This window comes from Pleurodeles waltl, chromosome 3_1 (assembly GCF_031143425.1).
Source record: "Pleurodeles waltl isolate 20211129_DDA chromosome 3_1, aPleWal1.hap1.20221129, whole genome shotgun sequence".
NCBI classification, from domain to species: Eukaryota; Metazoa; Chordata; class Amphibia; order Caudata; family Salamandridae; genus Pleurodeles; species Pleurodeles waltl.
Genome location: NC_090440.1, coordinates 200379398 through 200405685, shown reverse-complemented (window position 1 = coordinate 200405685; position 26288 = coordinate 200379398). Strand labels below are relative to the sequence as shown.

Below are 26288 nucleotides of genomic sequence, written 5' to 3'. Positions count from 1 at the left end.
CCCACCCATCCCAATAGCAAGCCCTGCATGCAACACCAAAGCATTGACCCCCAACACAGACCTGCATGGACACCCATTACCACAGCATGCCCATTACAGAGACTCACCCTTCCCACAAAATCACCACTCACACAAGGCCAAGCAGACAGGGAAATCACAACCATACAGGGAAATACACCCATGCACAAGATGGCACACGCAGATACATTAACACTGCATTTGCATCCCCACAGGACCCCTACTCAACGTCACCGGAGAGGAGGTACCAGCTACATCCAGTCCCACCCGAAGAGGCCCACAGTGATGACAGCAGCTCTGGACTACTGGATCAGGATGACCAACCTGCCCCATCAGGGACCTCTGGACAGTCGGTTCCCCTGCCACAGTCCCACCCCACCACAGAGCCTCCCCCCTCAGGAGACACCAGCACAGCCCATCCCTCTGTCCACAGGACACGTCAATCAGCAGTGTGTCTGGGGTGAAGGAGATGCCCACCCTCCTGGGTGAGCGGGCATGGGAAACACACTGAGGGCCTGCTTGGAGGGCGGTGCTGGTAGGGGGGGTGGTGGCTGTACCTGTTGATGGGGTAGGCACAGAGGTGTCCGCCACCACAAGGGAGCTTTCATCGGAGGAGGAGTCGCTGTCTGTGGTCTCCCCTCCTGTCCCCGTTGTGGTGCTCCCCTCGCCCTCTGTCCTTCGGTGGATTCGGCCTCCAGGCCCATGTGGGATGCAGCTTCCTCCGTCGCCGGTGCCTCTGCTCCTCCACCAGATGATGCTAATGCACATAAGGACAGGGTGACAAAACAAACGGGGGGAGAGACAGAGGATACACTTGGTCAATGCCAGCAACACCACTACCGTTGGCGTACACAACACACAGGGAGCAGCCCTATGCACTAGGCCATGCCCAACCAGTTCCTAAGATAGTCACCAGCCCATGGGGTACAATGCCTAACGCAATCAGCTGCACCCCAGAAACCCACATGACCCTGCCCAGTAGTAGATGCCCACTAACACTATTGTGGTAGGTGTGCTTCAGAGCCTGCCCACCAAGGGACCTACCCTGCCATCTTCGCCCTGGACTAGGGGCACCCATAGCCCACACCCCCCACCCAGGTAACTCTTAACACGCGCAAAGTCTGGAGTCAGATTCTGTACTCACCCCCTTGTGGCTGCTGTGATGCCTTCAAGCGCCAATCCAACTCCGGATAGGCCACCACCAGGATGTGGAACATCAGTGGGGTCATGGTGCGACGGGCACCCCTTCCTCGATGGGAGGCCAGCCCCAGCTGGGCCTCCGCCGTCTTCTTTGCCCAGCAGCGCAGGTCCTCCCATCTCTTGCAGCAGTGGGTGCTCTGCCTATCAAAGACCCCCAGGGTACGCACCTCCTTGGCGATGGCACGCCAAATTCCCTTTTACTGGTGGGCGCTGACCTGCAGGGAAAATACAGCAGAAAAGGGAATTAGTCAACCGTCCGGACCGTCACACTCATGGCCCACCAGATCCCTCCCATCCCCTGACGCACATACATTGACCACCTTACATGCTGCACTCTGGCCCGGAAGCCTCTGCCCCCGACATGTGGCTTACATACACAGCACTCCCTACATTCATGGCCCACGCATCATGCTCACAGTGTATTCATCTGTTTGTCTGGAGGACCATAGAGTAACGTGTACTGGGGTAGGACCCCATCCACCAGTTTCTCCAACTCCTCCGCAGTGGAGGCAGTGGCCCTTTCCCCAGACACAGGAGCCATTGTCTCTTCCAGACACAGGTCACAGCAGCACTTGCAGTGTTGGTCCTCTCCTGTTGAAGGTCAGGTAGCAAGTGAGTGGATAGATAGAAAATGGCGGTGACTTCCACGGCGGTGCGTACCGTCACCACCGGCGTACATCGTCATTGGCTCCTGGAACCCATAGGACCCAATGATAACCAATGCAAAGTTGCGCAGCGGTCATCGACTGCCTACTGCAACAGCGCACAACGCCAGCGCAATTACCTCATTTCCAATTGTCCCTCCTCACAGGTCAGGCATCCGCCATTTCAGGGGGGCACAGGGCATGGCACCTAACTGCGTCACAGCAGACATTGGCACAGCAAATCTCGGATTCACATTTTGTTTCTGTAAAGTAAAGAAATCAACATTAGTGCAATATATGTGGGAATGTGGGACCCTCTGCTCACCGTTCTCTTCCATAGGCTTCAACCCCTGAGGCTGAATATGAGATGGCGGCATCCTCTGGTGTACAGACCCCTGGTGGACCTTGCAACAATGGAGGACAGACACATTATCATTACCTACGGACTTGATCGTGCCACAATCCAGGAACTGTGTGCCCAATTGGAGCCAGACCTGATGTCAGCTATCCGCCAGCCCACAGGTATCCCCCCTCTAGTGCAGGTCATGTCAGTGCTCCATTTCCTGCAAGTGGTTCCTTCCAAACAACAGTGGCCATGGCATCAGGGATGTCTCAGCCAATGTTCTCTAACGTGTAACCAAGAGTGTTGTCTGCCCTGCTGAAACACATGCGCAGCTGCATCGTGTTCCCACAGGTGGAGGATTTGGCCACTGTGAAAGCTGACTTTTATGCCCTTGGTCATATCTCCAACATCATTGATGCCATTGATCGTACACATGTGCCATTTGCCCCTCCCGCCCCAGAAATGAGCAAGTTTTCAGGAATAGAAAAAGCTATCACTCTATGAATGTGCAGATGGTGTGTTTGGCAGACCTGTACATCTCCCATGTGAATGCCAGATACCCTGGCTCTGTGCATGACACCTTTATCTTGAGGAATAGCAGCATCCCATATGTGACGGGCCAACTCCAGAGGCACCGGTGTGGCTAATAGGTGAGCCCAAGGTCCCCACCCAGTATATGTTGGTGTCTGGGTCTGGGGTTGTCCCTAAGGGTTAGTGTGTGTCTAACAGTTGTCTCTCGATATTTGCAGGTGACTCTGGTTACCCCAACCTCTCATGGCTACTGACCCCACTGAGGAATGTCAGGAGAAGGGCAGAGGAACGTCACAATGAGGCACATGGGCGTACAAGGAGGATTATAGAAATGACCTTCGGCCTCCTGAAGGCCAGGTTCCGGTGCCTCCATCTGACAGGTGGCTCCCTGTACTACTCACCCAAGAAGGTGTGCCAGATCATTGTTGCATGTTGCACAACCTGGCCTTGAGAAGCCAGGTGCCTTTTCTGTAGGAGGATGTGCCTGGAGATGGTCTTGTGGCAGCGGTGGAGCCTGTGGACAATGAGGAAGAGGAGGCAGAGGAAGATGTTGACAACAGAAGCAACATAATTCAGCAGTACTTCCAGTGACACACAGGTAAGACATTGTACGTTCACTTTACATTTCTGTTATCTGTTGGACATTGTACAAGGCAGCCTCTTACCCTATGTCTATGGCCACTGACTGTAACCTTTGGAATCTCTATTTTCAGATCCCTGTGCCCCATTCTGGCTCCTGCTATGTGTACTGCTGCCCATCCAAAGGTCATTCCAAAGTATATTTCACTGTACATTTGAGTTGCAATGCTTTGATAAAGGTTTACTAATACATTTGTGAATCATTTGACAGACTCCTATTTGTATTTATTCCAAGGATGTTTATTTAAGTGTTCATAAGTAGGGGGGGGGGTGCAATGGGCTGGGGTGATGGTGGAGGAAAGTTCAGGATAGAGTCCAATCTCTTGGTATTACAGGTGCATTGTCCAAGGGGGCATGGGAAGTGGAGCAATGGCTGGTGGCCTATTGTTCCTGAGGCAGGGCCTCCTGTCCACTAGAGCCGGCGGAGGTGGAAGGCTGTTAATTGGTTTGGTCAGCGTCAGGTGCCTGTTGTTGTGCCACTGCCTCCCTCATGGTCTTGGCCATGTCAGCCAGCACCCCTGCAATGGTGACCAGGATGGTGTAGGTGTTTGTTAGGCCATCCCTGATTCCCAGATACTGTCCCTCCTGCAGCTGCTGGGTCTCCTGCAGCTTGGCCAGTATCTGGCCAATGGTCTCCTGGGAATGGTGGTATGCTCCCAGGATGTTGGAGAGTGCCTCGTGGAGAGTGGGTTCCCTGGTCCTGTCCTCCCCCTGTCGCACAGCAGTCCTCCCAGCTTTCCTGTGCCTCTGTCCCCTGAACTGTGTGCCACTGCCACTGACCCCAGGTCCCTGATCGTCCTGTGTTTGTGGGGTTGCCTGGGGTCCCTGTAGTGCAGCACTGCCAGCATCCCCGCCGCAGGCACCGCCGCAAGCACTGCCACCTGCACCGCCACTGCCACCACTACTGTCAGCAGCAGCATCCCCAGTGGGCAGCCATCCGAGGCTGCAGGAGAAGGGCTGGAGCCTCCCTCCACCACTGGCAGCACCAGCACCTGCACCACGGGCAGCACTGCCAGCAGCCCCGCCGCAAGCACTGCCGCAAGCACCGCCACCTGCACCGCTAACAGTAGGACCTCTACCAGCACCAGCATCCCCAGTGGGCGGCCGTCCGAGGCTGCAGGAGACGGGCTGGAGCCTACCACCACCACTGGCAGCACCCCCACCAGCACCAGCACTACCACCACTCAGCAGCCTTAGGCGCCGCTGGATGAAGTTTAGCCCTGCCTCCATGAACTATCATGCTATCTGTTCCCTGCAAATCTCGTGCCTCAGACACCCAGGTGAGGGAATGTGAACTGGCACCCCCAAGTGCTGTATCACTGAGCACAAAGCTCCCTCCAGAACCAGTGGAGATATGCATCCACTCACACTATCCTTGGCAGGATAAAGCACTCTGGGGACAAAGCCCCCTCTAGAACCAGTGGAGAAATGCATCCACTCACCCTATCCTTGGCAGGATGAAGCATTCTGGGCACAAAGCTCCCTCCAGAACCAGTGGAGATATGCATCCACTCACCCTATCCTTGGCAGGATGAAGCACTCTGGGTACAAAGCCCCCTCCAGAACCGGTGGAAGAAGGCATCCACTTGAGAGACTATGGCTTTGCACTCCCCAGGACCAAGCAGTGGGCAAACTATCCACTTGAGAGACTCTGGCCTTGCACTCCCCAGGCCCAAGCAGTGGGCAAACCACCCACTTGAGAGACTGTGGCCTTGCACTCCCCGGGAGCAAGCAGTGGGCATACCACCCACTTGAGAGACTGTGGCTTTGCACTCCCCAGGACCAAGCAGTGGGCATGGAGCCCCCTCTAGGAGCAGTGGCGTAGTACCATCTTCCGGCTGAGGTGACCTCCCCTCCCCATCCCCCTGAGGTGCCTGTGTGTTTTCGACCTGATGCCCCTGCAGTGTTCCCTCCATATTGAGGCACGAGTCAAGTGTGGGCTTGGCCCATGATTTTTTGCCCAGTGGCCCACGAACATTTGTGGAGGACAATGTACGGCCTTCTGTACATATTGTATATTTTTGTAAATACTGTTTTTTCAAATTATTACGTATATCTGACTATTTCTAATATATTATTGATTTGACTCTATTCCTTTTGCTCTTGCGTTCTTCCAGGGGTTACTAGGTATAAATGTAATGTTATTGCATGTGTTTGTGTGCATGGTATTGTGGGTGAGGGTGGGGGTGGGGGTGTTGCGTGTTGCGTGTGTGTGTCACTCTCTTCCCCCACTCCCCTTTGTACTAGGTGCAGTACTCACCGTGGTCGTCGCCGCCGTCTTTGGTGTTCGTGGTAGATGAGGAGGTAGACCAGCATGGGCAGGACCTTTAACTCAGGCTCCATAGCATCCTGGTTCTTCGTTGAGTGTCGAGAGGTGAGTGGTTTCCCTTCCAAACACTGTTTCTGCTGTGCTTTTGATGGCATTGGTACCGCCCCGGAAAAGCTGGTGGATGGGCGGGTTGTGATGGGGTGGGCGGTACATTGTCTTCCGCCTGACTGTTGGCGGTTACCGTCGTGGCGGTCAGAGTGTTAAAGTGGCTGTCTGTGTTGGCAGTTTCCCCCGTGGTCGTAATCCCATTTTTTTTACCGCCGGCCTGTTGGCGGTATTACCGCCACTTTAACACCGACCGCCACAGTTGTAATGAGGGCCGTAGTCAGCAACATACTGACTACCTGCAGACACATCTGTACTCATTTCAGTCATTCTTTTAAATCCCGGAAACAGTGTGGATTATTAAGCGTGATAACAGAGTACCAGGTAAAGCCCTGATACAGGAGGTGCCAACAAGTTGGAACTCAACCTATTGTATGTTGCAACATCTGTCTGAGCAGTACAAACAGATCAATGACTATGTCATTCAAAGAGGAGCTGATGCTACTGGGAATGATATGACCATGGATGCAAACAAATGAGGCCTACTCAAATCCTCAGACAGATGCTGCTCCCTTTTGAGGTTTTCAGAAGGAAGTTAGCAAGGAGGACAGTACAATGGGACAACCTATCCTGTTACTACATCTGGTACAGTAGCACCTGCAAAGAAGGTGTCTCAAAGGTTCACATTCGGGCGGTGTGAACGAAAACCCAGGAGCGCATTCCTTGGTTAGCTATCACTTGACTTGAAATGCAAGGCTGCAAAATGACATCATCTCATCCAAAGAATACATTTCTGTAGGGGCAAGCGGTGAGCTCCGCTCTGCTGGTGGAGTTAACAGAGTTTTTGGCACTTCACGCTCCACTTGGAGCACAGAGTTCGGCCAATAACTCTGTTAGCTGCAGAGCGGAGCTCACCAGTGGCACAGCAGCCCAGTCTATGTGTCAAACAGCACAAGCGCAGACTTGCAAGTGCTGTGTGACCCTGCACTGTGCTACACTTTACACTTGGCCTAAAATGAAGACAACATATGCTCTATGACAGGCTTTGCTTTCTTCCAGTCAGCAGCGTAGAGCTGCTGCAAGCGGCTGCTGAGGGGCTGTACCGGTGCCAGCTCTGGATCCAGGCCTCTCTCCTTTCACTGCCCTCAGCAGCCAAGGAGCAGGGGGCAGAGGGAGGCAGAGAGCCAGGCCACTGGCAACGGGGACCCTGGACCCAGGTCAGACCCTCGTTTCACTTTATTTTCTCTATACATATGAGGCCGGCACTGGGCATAGACAGTATTTCCATACAAGGGAGAAATGTGCTTGAAAAAAAGGAAACTTGTAGTCAGAGTTCTACTTGAAAATAATCTTTCTCACCAGAGTCCCTGGGAAAGGAAGTGGTGTTATGGGGTACGGTGCTGAGGCCAGCAGGGATAGCTTGAGACCGGGGGAGCATCAGCTGCTGAGTGGTAGTCCAGCAGCCCCCACCAGCTAGAGATGTATGTGGCCTGAGAGAGTGCCTTTGAGCCCAGTGGCAAGCAAGCTCCTAAAGAAGGTGTCTCAAAGGTTTGAATTGGGGGGTGTGAACGAAAACCCAGGAGCGCATTCCTTGGTTAGCTATCACTTGACTTGAAATGCAAGCCTGACCCTGCTTAGCGTTTCCGAGATCAGGCGCATTAAGGACAGGGTTGTGTTAGGGCAGGCGGCATTCCACTGCACGTGGAACTCCGTGGAATTTCACAGAGTTGTCAGCCAATAACTCAGTTAGCTCCACCCACCCTTACGCTTGTGCCAGCCTACTTGATAGACAATACAAAAAAAATCTTTCTGCTATCTTTCCCTTTTCTGAAGGGGATGTTCCACAATACAAGAGGTGGATTGTTCAGCAAGCAGGAGAACTGGAAGAAGAACAGCTGGAACTTAGAGTCCCACTCCATAGTTTCTGGGGTGCTTCCTTCAACTTCCAGAGAGGACAGTCTTGTCTCACATCCGACATCCCCACCACAAAGAAAACCAGTGACAATAGCAACAGAGCAATGAGACCCAACCTCTGCATTGGCTTGGTTTCAAGTGGCAGGTCGTAAGTCCAGTGCAGAGGTGAGGGAAAAAGCAGTTGAGCAGGTGGCAGCACCAATGACCATTCAGATGATGTTTTAGGAGTATCTGGATGACCAAAAGAGGTGTATGTGGATCAAAGCCCATTGGTGTATTGGTATGGGAAGATGCACCAATGGCCAGAGCTCAGCAGGCTGGCAACACACTTTCTGTCTTGTCCTGTAGCCAGCCTGTCTGCTGAGTGTGTGTTGACCCTAGGGTAGGTCACTTCCCCGCCGCTGCAGCTCCACCTGCCCAGGCCCCTGCCACCTCTTGAAGGCCGTAGGTGCTCCTTTTGCGCTTTCTCTTGTCCTGCCCATTTCTTTTTCTCTCCTCTCCACTTTGTCTTTTCTCCTCTCCACTTCATCTTTTCTCCTCTCCACTTGGCTCCCTTTGCGCTTTCTCCTGTCCTGTCCATATTCTTCTTCTCTCCTCTCCACTTCGTCTTTTCTCCTCTCCATCTCTTCTTTTCTCCCCTCCTTTTGGCTCTCCTCCAGTGATTTTCTTCTTTCTCCCATTAACTTTTTCCCGCCTCCCCGCTTCTGGCTTGCCGCCGCTGCCACCCGTGCGGCCCCGCCCCCCCTGCTCCCATTCGTCGCCCTCCCTCCCACCTCCCGCCGCCCAGCTGACCCCTCCTCCCCCCCATCCCTCTTATGGCGCCTGCTGCGCGGCCGCGCCGCTGGCGCACCAAAGACGCGCCTAAGGCTAGCCCGTCTTCGCCCGTCCACGCTTGGACCGCGCCCAGCGCCAGAACCCCTGGCCCCCAGCGCTCCCAAAACCCCCAGCACAGCTACGCCACCGCCTCCCTCCACGCACTCAACCCCGGACGTACTACCACCTGCTACCGAGCCAGCCCGAAACGCACCCATGGACCCTTCGCCTGCCATACATGCAAGCACACCTTCCACCGCGACTGCAATCCGTCCACCAGCCCACGCTCCAACAACCACCTCAAGTGCATCCTCATCAACGCACGCTCCGCCCACAAGCACGCCATTGAACTATGGGACCTCCTGGACTCTACCGCACCAGACGTCGCCTTCATCACTGAGGCCTGGATGAACACCTCATCGGCCCCCGACATCGCCTTAGACATCCCCGATGGCTACAAGATAGCCAGGAAAGACCGCACCAACCAAATCGGAGAAGGAATCGCCATCAGCTACAAAAGCTCCATCAACGTCACTACCTCCACCGAAGACACCCTCCTCGCCGCCGAACACATGCACTTCCAGATCCACACCGACCCCAGGACCACCCTCAGAGGAACTCTCGTCTACAGGCCCCCTGGACCACACGCCCTATTCAGCGAAGCCATCACAGACTTCATCTCCCCGCACGCCCTAACCTCGCCAGACTACATCCTCCTCGGAGACTTGAACTTCCACCTGGAGAAGAACAACGACTCCAACACCTCCACCCTGCTCGACAACCTCGCCAACCTCGGTCTCAAGCAACTGGTGAACACCCCACCCACACCGCTGGACACACGCTCGACCCCATCTTCTCCACCAGCAACCACGTATCTTTCAGCCACTCCTCCGAGATACACTGGACCGACCACAGATGTGTCCACTTCTCCTTCAGACGCAAGACCCACCACCTCCGCAAACAACCCATCACCCGCAGACCCTGGAACAAAATCTCCACAGAACAGCTACTCTCCACTCTCAACCATAACCAACCTGCCACCACCTCCAACGCCAACAACGCAGCCCTCAACCTCACACAGTGGATCTCCAACTGCGCTGACAACCTCGCCCCCCTCAGATGCCTCCCAAGACAGACCAACATCAGGAAACCTCCATGGTTCTCAGAAGCCCTCAAAGAATCCAAGAAAACCTGCCGCACCCTCGAAAAAACCTGGCGCAAAGAACACACCGCAGAAAATATGTCAGCCATCAAAATCGCCACCCGCGAACACCATCAGCTGATACGCTCTACCAAAAGAGCAGCCTTCAAAGAGAGACTGGACAAGAACACCCACAACAGCAAAGAGCTCTTCTACATCGTCAAAGAGCTCTCCAATCCCAACACCAGCTCCAACCCCATCACGCCCTCACAAGAACTCTGCAACTCCCTCGCTACCTTCTTCCATCGAAAGATCACCGACCTACACGACAGCTTCGGACCTCAGATCCCGCCGACCACCACGGAACTCACAGCCCCAACCATCACCCTCAACGCCTGGACACCCATCAGCGCCGAAGAGACCAGAACTACCATGAACTCCATCCACTCCGGCGCTCCCGGACCCATGCCCACATTACATCTTCAACAAAGCTGACGCCAGCATCGCCCCCTATCTCCAGAGCATCATCAACAGCTCGTTCGCATCTGCCACCTTCCCCGAGAGCTGGAAACACGCGGAAGTCAACGCTCTCCTGAAGAAACCTACGGCGGACCACAACGACCTGAAGAACTTCCGCCCCATCTCGCTCCTCCCATTCCCGGCCAAAGTCATTGAGAAGGCCGTCAACAAGCAACTGACCAATTTCCTCGAAGACAACAACCTGCTCGACCCCTCCCAGTCAGGCTTTCGGGCCAACCACAGCACGGAAACCGCCCTCATCGCAGTCACCGACGACATCCGAACTCTATTGGACAACGGAGAAACAACCGCCCTCATCTTCCTCACCTCTCGCCTGCCTTCGACACCGTCTGCCACCGCACCCTAATAACCCGCCTCCGCTCCACCGGTATCCAAGGACAGGCCCTGGATCATCTCTTTTCTCTCGGACCGTTCCCAGAGAGTCTACCTCCCGCCTTTCCGCTCAGAACACACCGAGATCATCTGCGGCGTCCCACAAGGCTCCTCGCTCAGCCCCACTCTCTTCAATGTCTACATGAGCCCCCTCGCCGACATCGCTCGCAAACACATCAACATCATCTCCTACGCCGACGACACCCAGCTGATACTCTCCCTCACCAAAGACCCAGCCACCGCCAAAGCCAACCTGCATGATGGAATGAAGGACGTCGCAGAATGGATGAAGCTCAGCCGCCTGAAGCTGAACTCAGACAAGACGGAAGTCCTCATCCTCGGGAACTCCCTGTCCACCTGGGACGACTCCTGGTGGCCCACGGCCCTGGGCACCACACCGACCCCTTCAGACAACGCACGCAGCCTCGGATTCATCCTGGACCCCCTTCTCACCATGACCAAGCAAGTCAACGCCGTCTCATCTTCTTGCTTCCACACACTCCGCATGCTCCGAAAGATCTTCCGCTGGATCCCCGCCGACACCAGAAAAACTGTGACCCACACCCTAGTCTCAAGTCGCCTGAACTACGGAAACACCCTATATGCAGGAACCACCGCAAAACTTCAGAAACGTCTTCAGCGCATACAAAACGCCTCTGCATGCCTCATCCTCGACGTACCCCGCCACAGCCACATCTCCACCCACCTGAAACACCTGCACTGGCTACCCATCAACAAAAGGATCACCTTCAGGCTCCTCACCCACGCACACAAAGCCCTCCACAACAAGGGCCCCGAATACCTCAACCGTCGCCTCACCTTCTACACACCCACCCATCAACTTCGCTCTACCAGCCTCGCTCTTGCCGCCGTCCCTCGCATCCGCCAAACCAACGCCGGAGGGAAATCCTTCTCCTACCTGGCAGCCAAGACGTGGAATTCCCTCCCTGCCCACCTCAGGACCACCCAGGACCACCTCGCCTTCCGGAGGCGTCTCAAGACCTGGCTCTTCGAGCAGCAGTGACCCCCCCCCCCCAGCGCCTTGAGACCCTCACGGGTGAGTAGCGCGCTTTATAAATACCTTGATTGATTGATTGATTGATTGTTCAGTGCAGCTGATGCAGTTGTTACAGTGAGACGGACCAGTCTCGTGCCTCAAAATGTGGAGAGATTAACCAGGGTCAAAATGGACCAGCATTTTATACCACATGATTACACCGTTCCCGAAACACCACAGGAGGAGGGAGAGGATGATTCATCAGAATCAAGCGTGCTAGCTGACCAACTTCTGGGAGAACCACCAGAGTTTGAGGATGAACTCTACTTCCTGGATTTAATATGCCAGTGCCACCATAGAACTTTTTAATTATTTCTTGCTCAGCTTCTTTTTCTCTTTCTTTCTTTGTAAAAAAACAAAATACATATACTAGTGCAACATTATGTTTGTGTCGGATTTATGCTACCCCACGATTGATTTTATAGTCAAATATGATCCCAAATTGGAATTGGGCCTGTATACAGTGAACAAGCCCTCACATACCCTTCAGGACACTGGAGATGATGCCTGCCTCCCCCACATGCCATTTCCTGTCCTATTTTTACATTACCTAGCCATGCTGCCCTAGAAGATCATTGATTAAAAGACTGCCAGTGCAAATGCCTAATTCCAATGTGTGGATACCATCAAAGAGGAGGTATTTTGTTCAACCACCATGCTTGGATTAGAAGAGGTGACTAACTATTGCACAGATGAGTGGTGATATATTGACTGATTGTGATTGTGAATTTGTGAGTGATGATTAATGTTTGTGGTGGCTGAGATTGAGGGAGGGAGTTCAACAAATTTGTAAACATGTTTCTGATGATTTTCAATGTTTGGGAGCTGATGGGTGATCATTTTTCCCGAAAGTTATTGGCCTTAGAAAAGTATTGAAATTTACCTTCAGGGTCTACTCCTTTTTTACTGGCTCCTCAGAACAAACCAGCCACATTAGTTACCAAACACAAATCTAAACAAAAAATACTCCAGTTCTGTTTCCTTATCTGTTCTTCAACAACAGTGCCCTTCACAGGTCTACCTTGCTCATTTTTAGAACTTTGTGACTTACATCCAATCTTCCATGTTTTAAAACTAGATGACATAACACTTAGGCTATACTATCTGTGGTCTCTCTGAGACAGAAGGACTGTTTCCAATGAATTTACTGACTTGTGTCATACGTACTTATCCCTTTGTTTCTTTCCACAACAGATTGATGATGGTGTGCTGCTCAACGCCCCAATGGATACTGTTGTGGTTTCATTTGCATAGTGTTTGTCTTGCTCACACCTTTTCCCAAATCCTCTTTCCCATCCATTTATTGAGCCCCTAACCCTCTTCCCCCAGGCTGAGTGATTTATTGAGGTGTGACCTAATTTTACACCACAAAGGAATAACACACTTGCGGGTGGATATGTAGTAAAAGCAACACAACTCACTGCATGACCGTCTACCTTCTATTACCTGAACAAAAATCCACACTGGTCCCATCAACATCTTCATTCATACCATGTGTGTGTGTTACATAAACGCTTAACCTTGTCCAAACACCCTTGAGCCCAAGCCCTCTTCTCCTGACTCCATGATTTAATTTCCTAAGTTTAGTTTTTATAATATAACTCCCCACCATTGCTCAGAAGAAATTGATATTGCTAGATTTTATTATCATGTCAGGTCTTCTTTGCTGTGTGTTATATACTGTCATTGTGGTAGCCTGGTCCCAGTCTTCCTAAAGTTATGATAATACAATGATGACCCACAAACTCTCTGTTTTCTTTCAATTGAGTTGACAGTGATGGATAACCCTTTAATTAATCCTGTAGTTGGAGCTTGCATAGGTGGGAGTGGCACCTTCTGTGAAGTTCTGACTTTCTTGTAAGCATGTTAGCCTGCTACTACTACTACCTACACACCTCCCCAAAAGGCTACCATTAGATGAAACAATTGGTTGTCCTGGAGGATTAGTAGGGTGTTTATGTAGTTTAGGGAGGACGTAAAGAGTTGGAGTTTTTGGAAACTCACATTTTAAAAATGTATATTTATCCCATCCCAAAAGATCTCTATCTTTCCATTCTTCTAGTAACAGCCAACATTTTCTATTGGCTTCTTTGATTTTATTTAAGTTGGAAATTTCATAACTTGTGGTATCATTTAACTGTCTCAAACCTTCACTCAAATACATTTCAATAGGTCACCACATTTCCACCCTTATCAGATTTTTTTATCACAATACTCCTGTTGTTTTTTAAAGACTGTATAGCCTCCCTGTGTCTACTCTCTAGATTGTTCCACCTTGTAGTCTTTGTATACCTCAATTTCTTCATGTCTTTGATCACCCCCTTTTCAAATACACTGACAGCATCTCTAACAACTGAGGGAAGGAACCTAGATTTAGACTTGAATTTACTCGGACAACTAACGTCTACCTCAATATGGATATTAGTCAGATTGAGAAAAGGATCAGGTACACAATCTACTTCACTATCATATTCACAGAGTGTGTAGCATATCTATATCACCAATCAGTAATTTAGATGATACTGTTTCATTACTACAGTTAGTTCCTCTTTCATTTCAATATTGTTTGGCCCCTTGTTGCAACTCTTTTTTCTTTGCGTTTCTTCTGGATGAATTTCTTCCTCTGCGACCTCCACGACTGCCTCTTCCTGATTGACTTGCCAGTCTGCCTTGGGCTAAGAGATCGAATTCCTTTAATATTTGGGTTTTTACTCCTCCAGATGATGACTTGTCTGAAACATCACTTTCACTGTTGTCGCTTTCTTGTTCATGCTGAATGTCTGAGATAACTTCACTCCCAGTTGTTGTGATTGATTTATCAAATCCTTGATTAGAAATCTGTTTTGTACCCATGTGTTCAGACACTTTTGGTTGCGAAACTCTTATTTGTTCACACTATTTGGAGAATGTCAAAATTTGTCCCTTATCATAATCCATTTAATCTCTCTGAAATTTTCGTTGTTTTTTCAGTTTCACTTCTTTTGCCTTAACAAGCCTATTGTCAACCTTTGTAATTTCCTTTTAAAATTCTTCTTTAGACCACAGTTCATGTAATTGTGCCTCCACTTTACAAATTTCATGAGTAAACAATCTTGCCCTTTCCAAGCATATTTGATCAGAATGGTAAGCATATTAATTCTGCAACAATGATTATTTGCCGCCCATTCTTCCAACATCTCTGGATCTAGATTCATAAATGTTGGGACCACACATATCCGTAATCCTCTAGGTATCCTGTTGCAATCCAAATATTTGTGCAATGTCACTACTTCCCACCATTTGGATTGCTCCTTTTTAGAGAATTTCCATAACTGGTCCCACAGTTGTTTTTTATGTAGCCCGGGGCATTATTATCCTGGGTACTTGGAGTGTTGGCATCCCCCCTTGAAGCTCCAAAGCTCTCAATGTGTCTGCTGCTTCACGTCTTCTGGTCTCCTTGGCTGTTGCCATTTTGCCATTAATTGCTAAATGGCATTGAAAAATGTCAATTAGTTCCCTTATATACACATAGGGTCTTCACTTCAACATAAAGATACAATATGTGTCTATCCGCTACCCCTTGAACAGTGTCAGTTAATCTTACAGAGTATATGATGTGAAAGGTAGAAGAACATGCTTCACCTGTTATTAAATTACGAAGATCCCATTTTCTATGATAATCCGAGCACCACATGCCACTCTGCAAGAGGATCTGCTTCCTTCGATCATGGGGGCTCTTCTGCCTTCAAAAATAAAAGGGACATCAAGAGTCAGCCTTCTCACATACAGAAGGGGTGAGCAAAGAACATCTTTAATTCCTTGAAAGCCAACAAACAGTTGCAGAGTTTGATGCAAGCAACGCGGCAGACAGAGACGAGGTTGCGACACTCATAAATACAAATATATATTATTTCTAATAACTATAACTCAAGCCCTAAAGTAACTACAACTTGAGTCCTTGGCATGCAGTTTTCTGATCAATAATTTTACTACAAATGTTGCAGCAATAATATCAGAGATGCCACAGAAGGGGTACAGAGTGATATAAAATGCGGAGTAATTTGGTGGACATGGCAAAGGCATGAGTTATAGTTACCTTAAGCCGCAAGTTATATTTATTTGAAACAACTCTAACTATAACTGCTGCATTTCTAAGGTTTTGTGCAAGTAAATTCAGAACCTAACTATAACGTTCTTGTAATCTTTGTTTTTTCATGAATTTCTATGGTTTTTTGAGTATGCACAGATGTGAATATAAGCAGCACCGTGCATGGCCCAAAGGCCGTGCACTGTGGGGTGTGGCAACCTTCCTGCATGCACCCAAACCCAAGCTGCGCATGGCCTTCAGCAATACGTAGAATGAGTTTGGATACAGTGGATTCACAAATCCTCAAGGGGATTCGCAAATCTGGGATCCATGAATCCTTCTGTGGATCTGCAGATCCATGAATTGGACAAAATAAAATATTTGGGTAATTTTTGCCCATGGGGGATCCCTAAGTGACCCATATATGTATCCTATGGGTCGGGATAACTGTATCCTGACCCCTTATGTGTTTTTCTCTCTTCTTTTCCCACCCTGATGCAACAAACAAAATGGTAGCAGCAACTTTTCTGTCAGGTTGTGGCCAGCCAATCAGATTCTTCTTGTGGCGTGTGGATCCGCAGATTGATATGAGGTGGATCCGAGGAGGATCAGCGTCCTTATATATCTATATTTTGTGGCCTTAAATTACTCCACAACTATGAAAGGATTTATACCAAATCACAGAAAGCGTGATCTGCGCAACAGAATCTACCTTCATGCCAAACATGATGTATTTCGGTTCAGTGGTTCGGGCTCGAGCCGTGTCTAAAGGTCCTATTAAAAAATGAATGGCAAAACGCGTTTTGGGACCACCCCTTTATCTCAACCCGCTTAACAGATCACTGAAGCTGAACTTAGCAAAATATAAGTTTTGAAATTTTTTTGAAGATTCATGAAATGGCACCAAATGTATTAGCAAAACAAAAAGGCTTTTTCTATAGAAACTAGGTCCTAACTATAACTGCCTAGTGGCAACCGCCACTAGGTAATATATATATTACCTAGTTGCTTTTTGGGATTTTAGGGTTTGCTTTTGCTCATTCCAGGTTGGCTTGGATGGTATTTTACCAGTCCAAAGCTGTAATACTGTGTCTGGAGTGGTGAAAGGCTTTTGTCATTTTACAGCTCGGCAAGGATGGCACTGGGCCAATCCTTTGATAAAGATTTAGCTGTACAAATGGCAAAAGATTTTGTTGCTTTCTAGCTCGGTGAGGATGGCACTGTGCCAATCCTATGCTTAAAAACTTTGATAGAAAAACAGAATTAAAAGTACTTCCAACGTCCTAAGCTACCAAGGGTTGAGCTGAGTTAAATTTATTGAGAGCCTGACTGGACCTAGTGGGGGTTTGTGGCCTATTGCTAAGTGTAGATACTTACCTGCCATTACCAATAATCCACTTTCCAAGAGTCTTCGTGGCAGACACTGCAATCATGGCGACGCCAACAAGTAGTGACAATGAATTGGATTGGTCAGTTTTGCAAAATAGTACCCAATCATTTCATGAAACAGAGTAAAGTGGACAGCAGCAGCCAGCAATGGTAGATCTTCCTGAAGTTAGAACAGAACAGGAGGTTCAGCTTCCTGCCAAGCAAGAACCTCCTCTTTTAGAATCGTCTTCACGCACCACTTCTGATGTTGATGATGTAGATATATAGTGGACCTGGCAGTCTGGAAGATGCCAGGAGAGGCAAGGGAAAAGAAAAGTTCCTGAAAGCCTTAGAATTGTGGAAGGGGATGATGAGGAGGATGACAACAACAAGCCAGTTATTGTGGAAGATGGCACAGAGGAGTCTGACATTACTCCTCCTATTCAACCTGCTTGAGGGATATGGCACAGGTATCACTGCCAGCTCCCCTATTTGTAAAGTCCCAGCTGAGACATTCACCGACCCCACCTCAGTAGAACTATCACGTCAGAGAGACAATCAATGAAACTCCCACCTACCTCCAGGTCTTCTTCAGGCATTGGCACTTGCCCACTAAGAAAGTACTCTTCTGCAGTTTGGGACTTTTTTACTCTTAGCAAGCAGGAGGAGAACATTGCAATATGCTTGATTTGCCACACAAGTGTTTGTCGCGGTAAGCCTGGTTCACATTATAGTACTCGAGGTCAAACGACCTACATGAAAAAACATCATGCAATCCGGTGGGAGGAGCACCTCAAAATAAATGCTGAACGTGATCATGGTGAAGGTGAGGAGAGCCGGGAAACATCAGCTACAAATCCAATCATGGTGGGAGGTCATGAGGAAGCAGAGGGTGACATCTTCACAAAAAAGCAGCCCTGTCCCCAGCAGTGTGCCAGAATCACCTGCCTCAGCGGCATCAGAATGGCATAAGACTCAGAGTCAGATGAAGACACCATGGTTCAGTGACTGCCCCAAAATGCACATTGAGCCTTCCACCTCCAAGTCTGACCTCTTTTGCCACGGTTGCTGTTCCAGCACTGCATCACAATGTGCTGCAATTGGTTAGACAAGCTTTGCAGCAAAGTGCATTTCACACTATCCACCTGACAATAGACACCTGGACCAGCTGTCAGGTGACTGATTACATGTGCCTCACTGCTCACTGAATCTCTTTTGTGGGGGTAAGGCAGCAGCTTTCTACATCTCTTAGCCCTGAAAAATGTTTTAAGAGTATTCAGCGGCATGCAATAGCCATGTTCACCATGGAGAAATCACATACAGATGCAAACATCTTGGCTGAATTTAACAGGAACGTGTCTGAATGGATGTGACCCAATGGTCTCTGAATTGAATTGGTTGGCAAGGACAATGGCAGTAACATAGTGAAGGCCATGGCAGATGGTGGCTATTTCAGGGTCCTGTGTTTAGCACATTACATCAACCTGATTGTTCAATTGTTTCTCAAAAAGAAGACATAGTCAACAGCATCCTGGCCACTTGCAGAAGAATCTGCACTCATTTTAGTCATTCTTTTAAAGCCCAGAAGCAGTTGAGGATTATTCAGCGTGCTAATAGAGTACCAGTTAAAGTTCTGGTACAGGAGGTGCCAACATGTTGGAACTCGACCTATAACATGTGGCAACGTCTGTTTGAGCAGTACAGACAGACCAATGACTTTGTCATTGAAAGAGTAGGGGATGCAACTGGGAAACCTATGACCATGGATGTGCACAAATGAGGCCTAGTCAAATGTCTGACACAGATGCTACTCCCTTTTGAGGTTTTCACATGGGAAGTTAGCAAGAAGGACAGTACGATGGGCCAAGCTATCACATTGTTGCAGCTGCTGCTGGACCAGCTAAGGAAGGTGTCTGAAAGGTTTTCAGTCTCAGGTGTGAACGAAAACCCAGAAACACATGCCTTGGTTGAGAGCTTAATCCTTTGCTTGGCTTGTAATAGAAGGCTGTAAATTGACATCATGTTGTCCAAAGAGTACATCTCTGCCACAAACATTGTGCCCACGTTCATTCCTTTTCCTGAAGGGGATGTTTAAAAATACAAGAGGTAGATTGCTGATTAAGCCGGAGACCTGGAAGAAGAATCACTAGAAATTCCAATGGCCCTAGGTAACCACTCTGCAGTTCTCAGGTGCCACCTTCAACTTCCAGGGAAGGCAGTCTTGTCTCACAGCAGTCTTGTCTCACAGCAGCCAACACTAGCAACACGAAGACTGGCAACAACAGCAACAAAAGAATTGGACCCAATCTCTGCATTGGTTTGGTTTCAAGTGTTACATCTTAAGTCCAGTGCGAAGGCAAGCGGTAGCATGATTGTCCATTCAAAGAATGTTCAAGGAGTATCTGGATGATCCAAAAGAAGTCTATGTGGATCAAAACCCATTGGTGTATTGGTATGGAAAGATGCGCCAATAGCTACAGCTCAGCAGACTGGTAATAAAATATCTGACTTGACACTGTAGCCAGTGTGTCTGCTGAACGTGAGTTCAGTGCAGCTGGCACAGCTGACACAGTGAGAAGGACCAGTCTCTTGCCTCAAACCGTGGGGAGATTGGCCATGATCAAAAAGAACCGACAATTCATACTACACAATTATACCGTTCCTGAAACAGCACATGAGGAGGAGGAGATTGAATGGTCAGAATCACGTGTGCTAGCTGACCAACTTCTGGGTGAAACACCTGAGTTTGAGGATCAACTCTACTTCCCTGACTTAGTCTGAGTTTAAATATTTACATTGAACTTGTTTCTTTGCACAAAAAAACAGCGAGTGGAACATTATGTTTGTGCCTGATTCATGCTGCCCCTCCATTTATTAGTTGCATGCATGGCTGGATTGGAGTTGGAGCAGTGTGCAGTGAGGAAGCCTTCAAAATTCCTTCAGGGCATTGGAGTCAATGTCCGCCTACCTTGCATGCCGATTCTTTTTTTTAATCACTTAGCAGGGCTGCCCCAGAAGATCATTGATCTACAAGAAGGGCAATACCAAATTCAATAAGTTGCTTGCATCAAAGATACAATTGTGTACCTACCACCATGCTTGGATTCAAAGAGGTAACTAAAACTGTTGCACCAATGAGTGATGAAATATTACTGAGTGATTTGGAGTTATGATTTATGTTGTGGCAGACAGTGAGGGAAGGTGTTCAGCTAATAACTTGATTTTGATGATTTGCAAAGTTTTGTGCCTGATGGGTGATCATTTTTCCTGAAGGTGAATGGCCTTTTCACACATAGTAAAAATCTACCTGCAGGATCCACTCCTTTTTTCTGATTCTTCAGAGATCAGACCAGTCACTTTAGTTAAGAAACACACATTTAACAGTAGTGCAATACAGGTCTATCTCGCTTGGGTCGGGACTGTGACGGATTTACTTGGAGTCAGAAGGATGATGGATCTGCTAAGGGTGGGACTATCCAACAGCTAGAAGAAGGAAGTTATCGACTTCAAAGAGAAACCATGATGATGAGAACTCTGAAGCCTAGTACCCAGCTATGTGGAATGGAGAAAAGTGAATTGATTTGGGAAATGCTGCTGAGTGTGTGTGCTGCACTGTTGGCAAATTTGAAACTCCTCTTGTTTTTGTTCTGCCTCTGAGTCTTCTTGGGGCACTCCTCATGAAGCTTACCTTTCTTCTGTCCTTTTCCTTGACTCTACAATACAGTTTCTGTTTTACAATCTGCAAGCCTTCTCCTCTCCAGCACAAGAAAAGGCGAAAGGTGATCTCAACACTCCTGCTTACCTACCGGACCAGTTCAGAAAGGCACCCAAGAGTGACAGATATTCCCGAGGAGAATACAGATGCACCACCCAGTTTGGCAATACAGTGTCATTTCTTTTTAGAACTGAGTGAGTTCAACCCACTCCTCCATAATTTGATATTTTCAAAGCCAGATGACAAAACATTTTGATATCTAATCACTTGCGTCTCAGGGGCAGAAGGACTGTTTGCAGTGCTTTTAATGGATCTGTGTCATACTCATTCCTTCGTTTCATTCCAAAATAGATTAATGATGATGTGCTGTTTATCTCCCTGATGAATACTGCTATTGTGTTGTGTTTGTGTGTTCTGCTTTGTCACAGCTTTCCCCAAATCCCCTTTCCCATCCATTCATCAAACCCCTAACCCTCTTCCCCAGGCTGTGCAATTTATTGAGTTGTGATCTAGTTTACACCAAATAGGTGTAGGGCGGATGTGGGTAAATGCAACATCAACTCACTGAGGGATTTTCTATTGACTGAGCAATAGCCCTACTTACCCACACTTGCATAAAAAGATAATTACTCAGCATCAACATCATTATTCAGTCCTTTGTTATGTATAAATGCTTAATCTTGTTAGCTCTAGAGTACAGACTTTGAGTAAAAGTTTCCTTACTTCAGGATTTTGTAACTTCGGTTTTCATTAAATTCCACGCTCACCATTGCTCAGAATTATTTACTATTGCTAGTTTTACTATGTGCTATTCTTTGATGTGTCAAGGTGGTAGTAGTCTGTCCTGAGTCTTTGAAAAGCTATAATATAAATGCATATGTATATCCCACTAACTGTGTTTTTCTTTCAATTTAGTCGCCTCTGATTAATAATCCTTTTGATTATTCCTATAGTTAGAGATCTCTTAGTGGGAGTGGGACCTCATTTGTTGTGATGCCTTCCCTGTTAGTGCTCTACCACTTCCATAAAGAGGAAACCTTGGAAAAACCACCAGTAAAGTGGTGGAAGATTGACAGAGGGAGCAGACGCCAGCCATCACTTCATCTATTCAGGTAAGAGAACTATGGGGTGAAGTGAACTAGTTTAGTTAGTACATAACTAACTTCTGCTGCAGATGAGATAAGTAATTGTTTCTCTAGGTTTCTGTAGGCAATATAGGGAATGTCAGCATCCCCTCCTAATGGTGAATATTGTTACAAAGGTTAGTAGGACAAGAGTATAACTAACAATAACTAACTGGCATACACACCGAGAAGTAGATTAAAAAGACAGGCTGCGGGAAAAGGCATCAGTGGTACCACCTCTCCCATGCTCTGCCATGGCATTGGGTGGAAATTTATAAAAAAAAGACAGGAAGGACAAGGAATAGAGAGGAAGAAATGAGGAAATTTGGGGAAAACAAAAAAGGGACAAGATGTCTCAAAAAATAAAAAAAAAGGCAAAAACGTAAAATACAGAAACACAAATACACACACTAATGACATAAATGTAAAACAGGGGAGAATAAGTGGAATAAAGTAAGGATTGCTAAAATAGAGATTGGATTAAAAAGTAGGCCCAGCACCATGCACAGAATAAGAAAAGCAAGATGGCTGTGAGCAGATATGGCCGCATGGTACTGTTCTCGCTCACTTCACAACGTGAAGCACACTACTTGCACCAATCAGCACGAACGGGTGGCCAAGCACAACTCCGCCACTTCCAGGAGTTAGGCGGAGTTCGCTGAGTTTGTTGGCCACTCCACGAAATATCGTGTAGCAAGACTCCGCGAGCTCCACCAAGGCCTACTCACACTTATCACACACACTTACAAAGCCCCACACAACAGAGGACCAGAATACCAGAACAGCCGTATATGCTTTCACCAACCCATGAGACATCTATGCTCTGCCTCAGTCTAACTCGAGCTCATTCCCTCCAACAGCAAATCAAAACTGGACGTCACTCATTCTCCTACATTGCATCTAAGACATGGAACAACCTCCCTCTAAACATTAGAACCTCCTCCTCACTTCTTGAGTTATGCAACAAGCTGATGACTTTGCTCTTCGTATAAGCACCTTGGGGACCATAAACCTACACAACTGCACAGTGTCTAGATACCCTCTTGTGTGTTAAGTGGCTATACAAAGCAATATAACATAGCACAACATAATATAACATAACATAACATAGCATAACATAACAACATTGAAAGGAACCTACAGGTTCTTCTTCTTAGCACTATGGTTTCAATAGCTGAAGAACTGTTAAACAGTAAAAAGCTTTATTTTCTCCTGTGTCACATCTTATTTTAGATGATTAATAAGAGTTGGTTTACTCTGATGTATTAAACAACCATTGGTACTTTTTACTCGATATGTTCTAGTGTTCATATTTATGTCTTTAAAGAATAAATAAATAGAGCTCTATTGTTTTCCAACAGTCAGTGGAGTCTCTATGGTTGCTGGTGGTATCTAGTAATATTGGGCTGTGTTTATAGCCCACTTTTTGTTATTAACCAATCACATAATGCTCTCCTTAATTTTATTTCTTAACTAGTTTTGTATCCATTGTCATATGACCACAATTGTGTGTGTCAAAGGCCTTTTTTAATCATTGTTAAATGTCTTTGCTACAGAGTAGTTTATTTTATTACCTCATTTTGTTTCTTGGCAGTATTGTGCTACATAAGTAGCCCAAATTGTATATGCACCAATAACTGTTCTCTCTTCAAAACTAAATTGTAGGTATGGTGTACTTTTCTAATGACCATCATCCAACTATTTATATATTTGTTTGTCTGTCTCTGTGCTCCTTATTCATGCATGTCAGTATATGTGCAAGATGGTTAGGTTGTACATGTTTTTGGACAGTATGCTAAATAAGTAGGTGTTGAAAATGATTTAGGTTTGAAAGGAGTTAAACTAACATGGACTGGTAAAACAGGTTTGAAATGGAAAAACTTACTCCCTCTACTTTCCTCTGTGAGTAATTGTGACCACCCCTACTTTGGTCATCCTCTGTGGTGGCAATGGCATATGACAATACACAGGAGTTAGATTGGAAATTGAGATGTAGCAGCCATGTTTCATCTGAATGTCTATGTTTGTGAAAACACACTTTGTGTTTTCAAATATTTGCCAGGGACAAAAGTGAAAACGGTCTACTGTAAATTCTGATAAGTTTCAAATGACTTGAATATGTGAGCAAGTCAGTGACAGCATTCCTTCATGATTATAAAATGCCTCTTCTATTTTTCATTGAAATATAAAATATGACGATGCAGCACAGTAATGTCCTGATCCTGTACATTTTTCAAGCTATAGGAACCATGTTTTCATTTCAAACTTGCTTTGACAAACATATATAAATATATTTTGTAAAAAAGAAACTGCTCATTTAAGATTCACTCTATACTATGTCTAATTTTATTTTGTCAAATATACATATTTTTCTTATTTTGATAAGTACCACTGTACTTTCTACATAATTTTGGCGACGTACCACAGTACATTGGAAAGTTAATAAACAAATGTATAAATCAATAAAAATACCTTTCCCTAACTCTACAAACTTTGCTAAACTGCTGCATTCCTTCCTATGCATTTCAAGAAAAGTAATTAGATACATTTCCCCTTACAACACAGAACAAAGACAAAGGGCCTCATTACGAGAGTGTTGGTCTTATGACCGCCACCCTCTCGCTGGCAGTCTGGACTGCCGCAGATGCGGCGGTCCAACTGCCACATAACAACCCTGCGGTCCGACCGTCAGGGAACTGTCAGATCTGCCAGGATCAAGGATCCTGTCAGCCTGGCGGTGGCCGCCCTGCAGATTACGATCTTGTTCTCCGCCAGCCTTTTCATGGTGGTAACACTGCCATGAAAACACTGGTGGAGAACAGGTGCAGGGTGCCACGGGGTCCCATGCACTTGGCATGGGCAGTGCAGGCCCCCCACCCCACACAGTCACAATGTTTACTGTCTGCTGTGCAGACAGTGAACATTACAAGGGTGCTGGTGCCCTCTGCTGGCCACATCATTGCCGCTGGCTCGATTATGAGCCAGAGACAATGCTGTAGCCTGTTTCCTGCTAGGCTGGCAGGTGGAAACGTAGGTTTACGCCCGCCGACCTAGCAGGAAACTCGTAATGACTCCGGCGGGGAGGTTGCTGGGCTTTCCTGTCTGCCAAACTCAAAATGAGGCCCAAAGTGTGATCTAAACATTAGAGCTGCCTTTTTATTTGCAAGGGCTTAGATTAACCAATAACACTGTGTTTTATCATTGCCATGTACCACACTATACCGCGGCACAATACATCAGTTTTTGTCCTTATTACTTAAAATCAACTGAATACATTCAGATCAAATTCTCACATCATAATCTATATAATTCTGATTTTCATGTAAATACATTCAGCTATTTTGACACTACCTCTTAAAAAGTCTATGGAAAATTCCTTGGTAGAAAAAGTGTTTTGGAACCCCCTCTGTCTTCTTTGCACCCCCTTAAATAATTACCAGAAAACTTTGCATTATCAGCCAATGAAAAATAAAGAATACGTCTTCAAAGTTTTGTGGAGACTTATCAAATGGTGACAAAGTTATTAGAAAGCACAAATTTGAGGCATTCCTATATCTCTGAATCCTAGCTATAACTACAGAGAGGCTACCATCACTCTGAATACATATATATATATATATATATATATATATATATATATATATATATATATATATATATAAATCACTATCTACCTATATATATATATATATGGGAGATACGTGATGGGATCGGTGCAGCCGTCAGATGGCTATCAGTCCATCTGTTGAAGAAATAATTTAAACGTGGTCTCCGGTACGCGAAACGGCTGGCACGCCGGTTGAGTGCGCGTGTTTGTACCACTGGAGGAATTCAAACATTGCAGCTCACGCAGCACCGTGCCTCTGACAACCGAACGAAAACGCAGCCGGACTGACACGGTAGGATTGCTATCGTTCCCCGGGGGGGTTGAAGTACGCCCGTGGGATAATGAATGCGGTCCTCTGAGCAGTCTTGTAAGTCTGATATCAGCGTCTTATCGTTGACATCACCAATTGGCACACGGCCCGGATAACAAATGAAAAATCAACGGCAGGGAAGAATTCACTTTGCCTTCTGATATACGGCTTTCCTGTCCTACAAAAGCAGACTAACTTAGAATCTGAAATTATTTACAAGCTACACGGTAACCAGTACTGATAGGTATATACTCAGACAGAGTCCCGGTTTACAGAACCTTGGTCCATTACCTTTTAACTTTTTTTGTTTTTTTGTTTTCTTCGTTAAAAGTTACAAATTGGAGATTTGAATAAACTACGAGACATTGTTAAACTCTATGTGAAATGGCTGAACGGAGAAAATTGTGGGAACAAGCAGCAGCCGAGTTGTTTGATAACTCGAAAACCAGCAGTGGACCCATGGGGGTTCAAATACAAACTACCTCAAACATCATACATCAACTAGAAAAAGC

General features: G+C 47.1%; 1 protein-coding gene across 1 annotated transcript; it reads right to left on the bottom strand.

Annotated features, from left to right (window-relative positions):
• Nucleotides 1-8040: 8040 nt before the first annotated feature.
• Nucleotides 8041-8694, bottom strand: LOC138283388 (octapeptide-repeat protein T2-like). Its single transcript, XM_069221363.1, has one exon. It carries the CDS (start codon nt 8692-8694, stop codon nt 8041-8043), a length of 654 nt encoding a protein of 217 aa, XP_069077464.1.
• Between the last annotated feature and the right edge of the window lie 17594 nt (nt 8695-26288).